Source organism: Corylus avellana, chromosome ca10 (genome assembly GCF_901000735.1).
Source record: "Corylus avellana chromosome ca10, CavTom2PMs-1.0".
Taxonomy (NCBI): domain Eukaryota; kingdom Viridiplantae; phylum Streptophyta; class Magnoliopsida; order Fagales; family Betulaceae; genus Corylus; species Corylus avellana.
The window spans coordinates 7,112,270-7,122,827 of NC_081550.1; the positions used below are offsets into that span (position 1 = coordinate 7,112,270).

General features: G+C 39.4%; 1 protein-coding gene across 1 annotated transcript; it reads right to left on the reverse strand.

Moving 5' to 3' along the window:
- Nucleotides 1-1,685: 1,685 nt before the first annotated feature.
- On the reverse strand, nt 1,686-2,306 carry LOC132162841 (eukaryotic translation initiation factor 3 subunit I-like). Its single transcript, XM_059573060.1, has 2 exons — nt 2,123-2,306; nt 1,686-2,014 (listed from the first exon to the last, which is right to left on the reverse strand). The coding sequence occupies exons 1-2, from the start codon at nt 2,304-2,306 to the stop codon at nt 1,686-1,688; spliced, it is 513 nt and encodes a 170-aa protein (XP_059429043.1).
- Between the last annotated feature and the right edge of the window lie 8,252 nt (nt 2,307-10,558).

Here is a 10,558-nt window from a genome sequence, read left to right on the forward strand (position 1 = left end):
TCTGAAAAATGAATTATTGATGGTTTTAAGTCGGCATCAAGCTCATTTGAGATATTAAAGCTTCCAAAGATCTTACGATACAGAAACACATTTCATTCTCCTAACATCTTCATTCAAAGCAATGCAGCTAAAGAGTCAAGGCACCCAAGATTACAAGACCAAACTTTTATAGTATGAAAACACAAGGGTACAGATAACAGTTACAACCATGCTACATCAATTCAAAACACAACACAATTGCAAGGAACAAAAAAAAAAAAAGATTCTCCAATTTGTTTGATATAAGGGGCCAATTCTGAAACCTAAAACACGTGAATGCAAAGGAACAAATAAAGCAATCAGGAAATATCACTGCAAGTTATCCAGGTAAGCAATGAACAATGACAACGTTGCTGGCTCATCTAGGCCCCTCCTGGCTGATGCCCAGAAGATAAAGTATGTGAGTACTACTATATCTATAGTTACATCCAAGTAGGGAGTTCCAGCCTCCGGCTACCCCCTACCCTATTTGGTTAGGAAAATACTAACAGATGAAGCGTGCAAAAATTCATAACTTTTACTAGCTGGCATCAAGACCATACAGGTGAGTGCTCATTACTCAAAACTGTAGATTCCTGCACATTTTGGAACTTTAGTCCCCCTACTCCCACAATTAGGTTTTAAAACGCAATGAGTTGAAGGAAAAAAGAACGCATAAAAGTAGTTTCTTTTATTACTTGAAACACTTCATAAATTTGAGGGAACCACATGGAATAACAATGTCTTGCTCAACAGTGCAAGTAGGCCAAGTTTTTCATTTTGGGGGCCTTAAAGAAACCTCATTGAAAACTAATAATTTCCTTCTTCTCCTAATTGTTTAATACAAAAATGCATTATTAGAATGGCTCTCTCACAAAAGAATATTTAGAAAAACGAAGTATGGCATGTCTTGAGAGTCTGAAATGTGTGTTGAATAAGCATATTAAAAGATATTATTTGCTATAGGATACAGCACCTTGTGCTTGCTTCCATTCATTCAGGGAGTACTTTTCTTTGCCGGGTAATTCCATGTGGTTCACTGAACTAAAATGAAGGATCCCTTTTTAGGGTTGTGAACTACCAGGTTACCTTGTTAGATCTTTTTCTTGTAGGCAAGCAAAGATCTTTTTATAGTAAATTGCACAACGCCACAAGTGCACTAGTTAAATAAAAAAAATCATAAGGAACTGCAACTACACTCTTCCCCATTTTATACTGGAATCATGTACATAAAACTTCTATATATAGTAGGTTGCTGGTTTTTTTATTTATTTTTTTCAATTCAATATTTTTACCTGAAATGGATAGTTGCCAGTTTTGTATCAAAAATATACTATCAAAGAAAAATCAAAAGAGAAACGTTAGGTGCTCTCCTAGTGTTCTCCTAGCATTTTCTAAGCCTTAGGTGGATATTATTTTCTAAAAATCGGGTGAAGAGAAATAAGGGTCACTTTCTTTTTTTTCTTTTTAGAAAATAATATCTACTTTGGACCGGAAGAACACCATGATAACACCAGGAGAGCCTAGCATGACCCAATCAAAATACTTGTGTTGTAGATTTTGAAGCTTCCAAATATTATGCAAAAAAAAAGGCAATATTTGGAACCTCCCAGCAAATATTCTACAAAAAAATTTCCTCACTATACAACCGGTTCCCAAATTTTACATTATTCCAAAAACACCGATTTTACTGATAAAAGAAACTGACATGAACTCGACAAACAACAACAATTAGCCCTTTCGAGCATAAATTCATGAAACGGAGCATAATAAAGCTTACGGTCAGAGGGGTCTCGGGTGATGATTTTAACGTGAATCGCAGAGGGAGAGTCCATGAATGGATCGGTGGTAATGACAGCGAGCTTATCCCCGACGGCGAGGTCCACAGCCCTAGCCGGAGAACCGAAATTAAAGGAGTACAATTGCTCCCCCGACTGAACTGACCACAGCTTCGCCGACTGATCGGCACTCCCAGTGATCAGCATCATCGAATCCCCTATATTTCAAAACCACCAAAAAGAAGTCTTATTACAGAAAAACCAAAGAACATGCGGTGAATTAGTCAGAGTGCGCGCGCGCGAGAGAGAGAGAGAGAGAAAAGGACTTGCTTGAGACATCGCAGCACCAGACTGCACCGTTGTGGCCACGGTAGGTACCGAGGCGCTCGCCGTTGTCGGCGAACCAGACGGTGGGGTTGTGGTCCTTCCCGAGAACAGGAGGTCCCCGTCCCGGTTGTACTTCAAGAATGTCAACGGCCTTTCATGGCCTTTCATCAAAATCGGTCTCATCTTTCACGCAGGAGTTCCAAAGAGGAGAGAAAACAACGTAGCCGCGCTGAAGGTCGATGAAGCCGGTTTCGAAGGTGGATGCTTGAAGTTCGGCAGGTTTCCGAAAGACGATACCGCCGGTTTTGATTTGCTTCACAAGTGGGCGAACCGGTTTATTTCACACAAACGTGGATAAAGCCGGTTTATTTCACACAAACGTGGATAAAGCCGGTTTATTTCAAAGGCCTAAACATGATTAAGATCCCTCAAATTTCTTTTAAATTTGAGATTATCTTATTATTAAATCATAGTCATGCTTTACACTTAACAATCTACAACGTGTCAGCTGTCAAATTAGGATGACATTCAAAGCCCTTGGACCAAATCTATTCCTTATTAAGGGCTTTTTTGGGATTGCATTTTAGGGGCCAAAAAGTGATTTTAACACTCAAAAAACATGTTTGAAGAAAAAAATATTCGTTTGGTAAAAAAATTAAAAGTGCTTGTAAGGGTCCAAAAAGCCTAAAAATGGCCAAAAAGAACTTTTTACTTAAAAGCTCTATTACTCAAACGCAATCTCAAGTAGGCTCTGAATTTGAACATTTATTGGATTAATCCAGGATATTGGAGGGGCGCTTTGATGGGCATTTTTAGAGGTGGGCAGATTAACCGGTTACCAATTATCGGCCGTGTACCGATTTCGACTGAACCGATGTTAACCGTAACCGATATACCGATATCCTTATCGGTTAAATTTTTTATACCGGTATGCTTATCGGTTCGGTTCAGTCCAGTTATAAATTTCATATCAGTTAACCATTTAACCGATATAAACCGTTAAGTAGGGATGCCAAAACAACGTAGTTTTGGGATTATATAGATACCTATGTAACCTTATCTTAATTTGGGTTTGAGTAGGTTCGATTTTTTTTTTAGTGATGGCATTGGATGTGATTTATTTGCCTTTGATGAAAGCATTTTTCATTAACTAGTTTTGTTAGTCTAATTAGCATTCATTATGTTAATTAGTCCATTGGCTTTGAAAAAATGTATTTTATAAAGAATTATTGAAATTGGATCAATATAAAAAAAGTTTCAATTTTTTGCCCAAAAAACAAATATTTGGGTCCCAGCAAAAAGTATTTGGGCCTTAAAACAACTCATTCTTAATAAGTTATTTTAGCCCAACAAAAAGTATTTGGGCTCTCAAAAGTAAAAAAAAAAAAAACTCATTTTTGGCCCAACAAAATAAATCAATATAAAGCCCACAATTAAATCGGCTAACCGGTTTAACCGAATCGTTTAACCGTGTAACGTTATAACCGATAATTTCGGTTAAAATTCTTATTGGTCTGGTATCGGTTAATAAACCGTTTAACCGAAAATTATCGGTTAATAACCGATAAGAGCCAAAACTGGACCGTTTTGACCGATACCCAAGCCTAGGCATTTTCTTTCTTTGGTGGACTTTGATGGGGTGACGCCCCTTCACCAACTGGAGTTTGGAAAAGCGGCCTTTTGGATTCGGATTTTCAATCTTCCACTTGGGTGTATGGGGAAGGAGACTGGATACCGGATTGGAGCTACTGTAGGTGAGGTGGAGGATGTGGATGTGAATGAAGATGGAGTTGGGTGGGGTGAGTTTTTGAGGGTGCGAATTGTTTCAAACCTATCAAAACCCTTATCCTAGGGGAGATTTCTGAAACTGTAGGACAAATCAATTTGGGTAACTTTTCAATATGAAATATTCCAAAATATTGCTTCAACTGCGGTGTGATTTGCCATGGCAATAAGAGGTGTGAACCAGTGGGAAAAAAACAACAGCATGGGAGGGATAATGAACCCGAATTTGAACCATGGTTGCAGGTCATGTCTTCAAAGCGTAGATATGGGGAAGCAGCCATTTAGATCAAGGAGTGAAGAGAGAGTCGAAGATTGAGGAGTGCAGCCACCAGTCGGAGAGTGAACAACGGGATGCTGACAGTGGATTCGAAGGGACTGGTGGTGGTCGGAGCAGGGAGAAATCCTTTCAGGCACCGCTTGGGGGAGAGGGTATTTTCGGTAGGAGGACACAAGCTTCTAACGAAAGTGAAGATTCGGCCAATATGGAAAAAGAAATAAATAAATTGCATGTAGCAATCAATAAGGGGGAGGACGTCACAGGTAGTCAACTTTTGAGTGCATGCAAACCAGCTGAAAATACTGGATGTAAACAGAAAGAATCAGTCATTCTCTCAAAACCTTCCTTACAAAACTGAGATTCTGGGGGATCGCCAAATATTTATATTGGACAATGGGATGCAATTAAGGAGTGCACTGTAATGCCCCCAAAATTAGCCTTAGCTAACCTGGCAGGGTTACTGGCAATTACCTCAATTAAACCAACTTGTGACTAAACGAGGAATCACCCCTCTAAGCATTATTAGAGTTAATGCATAGAAAGATGAAATAAAATCTAAGAAACTATTAAATCATCAAAGGACAAGTATATTTCTCGGAATCAAAGGCATGGAGCGACTAATAACAATGTAAAACAAACCTAATAGCAGCATGCAGATTCTATAACAAGGTCCGTAGTGACAACCATACCATTCCTGGGTTCTAGTGATAGACTTCCTAAAAGGGGTAATAACAGCATAAGTCTAAAGACTTAGTAAGTAAACCTCACAATTAGGTATGATTGAGCCCATTTAAGCAGAAATAAATGTACAGTTTTAGTAAATATTAAAATGAGATATTGTCTCTATTAATACACCATAAAAATATATTGTTTGGTTAATAAAAGAGTGATGTACTACGGTGGCAATCACTCAAGTATTTTAATGCAAAAAGACTAGTGCTTTATAAGTCATAACTCTCATGTATGGTCTACCCGAGATATTAACCCTTCTCAGCAGGGTTGGCGCTGTCCCGATGGACCTGTAATACAATGCCGGTGCCCCAGCCATTGTACACTACCATACATAACATTAGCAGCACGACCGAGTCTGACCTCGAGTAGCCCACACCGCTAATGATGTCCGTCCTATAGTGGCCAAGTCATTTGGGAATAACTGCACTTGGTCACGAAACTATTGGATCCAAAGCCCACATAACAATACACACATTTTACCATAAAATGAAGTCTATATAGTAAGCCCATGGTCATTATACCGCACGTACTGGTGTACAATGTCATACGATGCATCTTATTAATCAGTCGATAAAGCAATTACCAAGTTATTACAAAAAGTAGACATGTTCATATCATACTCGTGGTCAGTCAACTAACATATCCCACATTTTTAAGGAAAGAGTTCGTAAGTGCTTACTTATCTCATACGCTCACTTGAATCCTCCGACATCGCTAAATCCTGCTATAACGAAATATAACACATCGTTATACGTAAAACTAGAGGACCCTTACAAGTAAGATACTAAGTCTTATCTAACAAAAGGTTTGCAAGGCTCTAAAATACATATAAATGAGGCTTAACGCAGATGCTCGGCTCCCTGGCCGTACATCCGGTCAGTGAGTTAGGCAATCCGTTAAGGGCTTCAAAGGGTGTTTTAAGGTTTCTACAACATCTATAGGCTACTATATCTCTTCTAGGCTAATGAATAAACACATGCAACGTAGAAAAACTCAACATCATGCAATACAAAGAATCAAAGAAGCTTTTGAAACTTTTTTGAAAACATTCCTTGTTTTGTAAGGGAATGAGTAAAAAGTTTAACATAACATCTTTTGAAACTCATAACATTAAGGAAGAAATAAAACAGTAGTGAAAGCATAAAATGGGTAAGGGGTTACCTAGGAAATCGGCAAGAACACAAGTTTTCTTCTTCCTCTCTCTCAATTCTCAAAACTCACAAGGCACTCACAATGGGTGGTTACAGAGAGCCTAGGGGCGGGATGATGGCTTCAAAGGGGTGGTGGGGGTTGGTATTTATAAAGGAGAAAAGCTGGAGGCACTCACCAACTATTCTGAAAAGTAGCGGACGTTCGGTACTATTACACATTGGGTAAAAGGGTTCAGCATACGTTATGGGTATTATCCAAGGGTTAACCCAAAAGTAGAGTACGTTCGATGGTCCCCAGGCGTACGTCCGCACTAAAAACAAGAGCATATGTCCGCGTGGTCTCCCATGTGTACTATTGTTTCCATATGGTTCCATGCGTAGGTCCACGTGATCCCCCATGTGTACTATTGTCAGGTGTACATCCGCGTGGTCCCCCAGCGTGTACGTCTAACAACCCTAGCGTACGTCCGGATAGAAAAGGTTAAGCTTGGGTTTATGCTTCAAACGTTTTAGGAGCTTTCTAGGCTATAAGTATGGGCTTAGGGCTTTCTGTTTAGGGATAATTTAGAAGGCTATTAACTTGTTGAGTAAGGGTTTAAAACTCTTTTTAAAACGATTTAAAAAGTCAGGGTATTAACACTCTCCCCTCCTTATAAGAATTTCGTCCTCAAAATTTGATTTTAGTAATAAACAAGATCCTCCTAGTAGAGAGGGTTTTCAAAAACAATTAAACGAAAACGGTTGAAAAGAAACATATGGTTTTATATCATAGTACTGAGGACAGGGGTACCGGTGGGCCTCCTGGTAGATAAAAACTTGATCATTTGGCCCAATGACTGGTGAACATAAGGTAGGAGTAATGAATTTTATCAATATGTTACAATTGCTCCCAATCGCTCTACCTCTAGTACTTGGGGCGTTTCAGGTGGTATCAGAGCAAAGAGGTTCAGTTGATTGGGAGACATCAGTTACTTGAGGATATTAAGTATGGATTAATGACCTATTAGGTGATGATCATTGCTGAGGCATTAGGTTTAATGGAAGAATAAGGACAAGAAGAAATTTTGGGGTATTACAAAAGGAAAAGAGACTCAAAATGGTTTTCATAACGGAAACCAAGCTACAAGCACACATGTTTGATCGATAAAAGATTAAATTTGGTTTTGATAATGTGTTTGTTGTTGATAGTGTTGATAGAATTGGAGGTTTGGCATTATTTTGGAGTAGTGATGTGGATGTTGAAATCCAAAATTACAGTAGACGGCATATCAACGCCGTGGTGAAACTAGAAAGCACAAGTCCCTATTAGAAATTTATGGGCTTTTATGGGCACCCCGATGTTACAAAGCGAAAGGAGGCATGAAATCTTCTTCGACATTTTTGGAGAATGGTCTCATCTCCTTGGCTTTGTGTTGGAGATTACAATGAGATACTTGAAAATTCGAAGAAGCATGATGTATGTGGGAGACCTTTGTGGCAAATGGAGGACTTTCGAGAAGCGTTGGGGTATTGCAATCTACATTCTACATGATCTTAATTATAGTGGCCCAAAATTTACGTGGAGTAATAAAAGGGAGGGAGGTTATTTTGTACAAGAACGAATGGATAGAGCTACGGCTAAAGGAAAATGGATGGAGATTTTACAAGCCATGACAGTGAAGGTATTGGCTGGGAGAAGTTCAGACCATGCACCCATTCACGTGATGGCTTGTATGCGGGTCCAAGGGACTTTAAGGCGAAACCATATATTTTTCAATAAGGCTGGGTGGGGAAAGGATGAGGAGAACTGAAAGTCTATCAAGAAGGTTTGAGTAGCAAAGTCATGGATTGGGGAGGAATGAAAAAATATATGAGGAAAAATAGATGGGAGTAAGAGGAAGATTTTATGCTGGTAGAGGAAAAACAATATGCAAAATGATAAGGGTATTGCCCTTAAAACGGAGCAGCTTAGTTTACTCCAACAAGTAGAGGGGTCGATGAATTTGGAGGAGATTGTGCAAGTACAAAAGGAGTTAAACGATTTGTTGGAAACAAAGGAGTTGGGGTGGAGACAACGTGCGATGGAGCATTGGTTAAAACATGGGTACAAGAATTCGAAATTTTTTCATGCTAGTATGAACCAAAGTCGAAGGGCAAATTATATTCACCGTATTTTAGATGAGAGGGGTGTGGAGTGTTCCACGATGGAGGAGGTGATTGCGAGATTTACAGCCTATTTCCATGCTATTTTTACTACGTCCAATCCGGTTGGGATTGGAGGTTTTATTAATGGACTCCAACAGACGGTGACTGATTCCATGAATGCGTCGTTGATGAAGGAGTTTACAAAAGAAGAAGTATGTGGAGCACTCTCTCATATGAGACCCCTTTAATTGCCTAGACCTAATGGTCTTCCTGCAGCCTTCTATCAGGACCACTGGCCTTCCATAGGCGATGAGGTATTTAATGCAGTTTTGAAATTTTTATCTTCCGGTGTACTTAATGAAGAGGTGAATCATACTTATAATTCTTTAATCCCGAAATTGAAAAACCCCGTGAAAGTGTCGGAATTTAGACATATTAGCCTTTGTAATGTCCTATATAAAATTATCTCTAAAACGTTGGCTAATAGGTTAAAGACAATCCTTCAGGATACTATTTCACTTAATCAGAGTGCTTTTGTTCCGGGGAGACTTATATCTGATAATTAATTGCGGCATACGAGACTATACATTCTATGTACACTCAAATGTGGGCAAGGTAGGGTATATGACGTTAAAATTAGATATGAGTAAAGCTTATGATAGGGTGGAATGAATATTTCTAGAAGATGTGATGAGAAGGATGGGTTTCAATGATAGATGTGTTGGGTTCATTATGAAGTGCATTACTACTGTCAAATACTGAGTGTTGATTAATGGATCCCCTGAAGGTTGCATTCGGCCTTCACGAGACTTAAGGCAAGGGGACCCTTCATCCCCTTATTTTTCTCTCTTATGTGTAGAAGCTTTGAGTTCCAAGATTCAGTGTCTTGAACATGATAGTTCTTTCAAAGACGTTCCTACTTCTCCTAAGGGTCCCCGACACTTATTTTTTGTAGATGACAACCTTATTTTCTGTCAGGCTACGACGCAAGATTGGCAAAAGTTGACTGATACTCTGGATGGGTATGAAAGGGTGTCAGGTCAAAAGTTGAAAAAAGAAAAAAACTTCAATTTTCTTTAGTAGAAATACGAGCCAGGGAGTACGGGATCATCTCATCCAATTAGCTGGGGTCCTTGTAGCTCAAAGATATGATAATTATCTAGGGCTTTCGGCCTTGGTGGGGAAATCATAGCTGAAAGAATTTCAGATTATAGCGGAGAGGGTACGTAAAAGGGTAAATGACCGGAAGGTGAAATTCCTGTCCCAAGCAGGCAAGGAGATCCTTTTGAAAGTTGTGGTTCAAGCTATTCCCACATACAACATGAGTATTTTTCTCTTGCCCAAAACACTTTGTAAAGAGATTAGTACCATTATGTAGAGATTTTGGAGGGGACATCAGGAAAATGCAAAGAAAATCCATTGGATGAGTTGGGAAAAGATGGGGCGGTCTAAATCGCAAGGTGCAATGGGCTTTCGTGATCTTCAATGTTTCAACAAGGCGTTGTTAGCAAAACAATGTTGGAGACTTGTTCAATACCCTCAGAACTTGGCTGCCCAGATTGTAAAGGCAAAGTATTTTCCAAAGAATTCTTTTTCAGAAGCGAAATTGGGAAGCCGACCTTCCTTAGCTTGGCGGAGTATCTTATCGACTAAATCTTTGTTTGAAGAAGGGATGATTTGGAGGCTAGGGGATGGGCGAAAAGTGAAGATTTGAAGGGACAAATGGCTTCCCAAACCGGTGACTTATAAAATACAAACTCTTTGTCAGCAATTGGATGAAAATGCAATGGTAACCGAGCTCATTGACAGGAATACAGGTAGTTGGAATTCCTCTCTTGTCCATAGTATTTTCTGGAAAGAGGAAGCTAAAATAATATGCAGCTTACCTTTGAGCTGATATTGTCAAAATGATAAGTTGATTTGGTTGGCCAACTCTACGAGGATTTTTTCAATCCAAAGTGCTAATTATTTGGAGAAGGAGAGGAAAAATATTAAAGAAGGGGAATGATCCAACCAAAATGGGTGTCATGAAGTTTGGACGAATCTATGGAACATTCAGGTGCCTAACTCTACAAAGGTTTTTATTTGGAGGGCCTGCAATAATATCCTTCCAACTAAGGATAATCTGAAGCAGAGATGAGCAATAAGGGAGGACCTATGACCTATAAGCAGTCAAGCTCCAGAAACGACCATCGATACTTTGTGGGAATGCCCAGGTGCTAGAGACGTTTAGGGAGGGAGTAAACGACGGTTCCAAAAGTGCAACAGTGAAGGGAGTAGTTTCTTTGAAGTCATGGAAGCCCTATTGTCGAGATATAGTGGGGAAGATATGGCTGTCATAACAACAATAGCTCGTGGGATTTGGA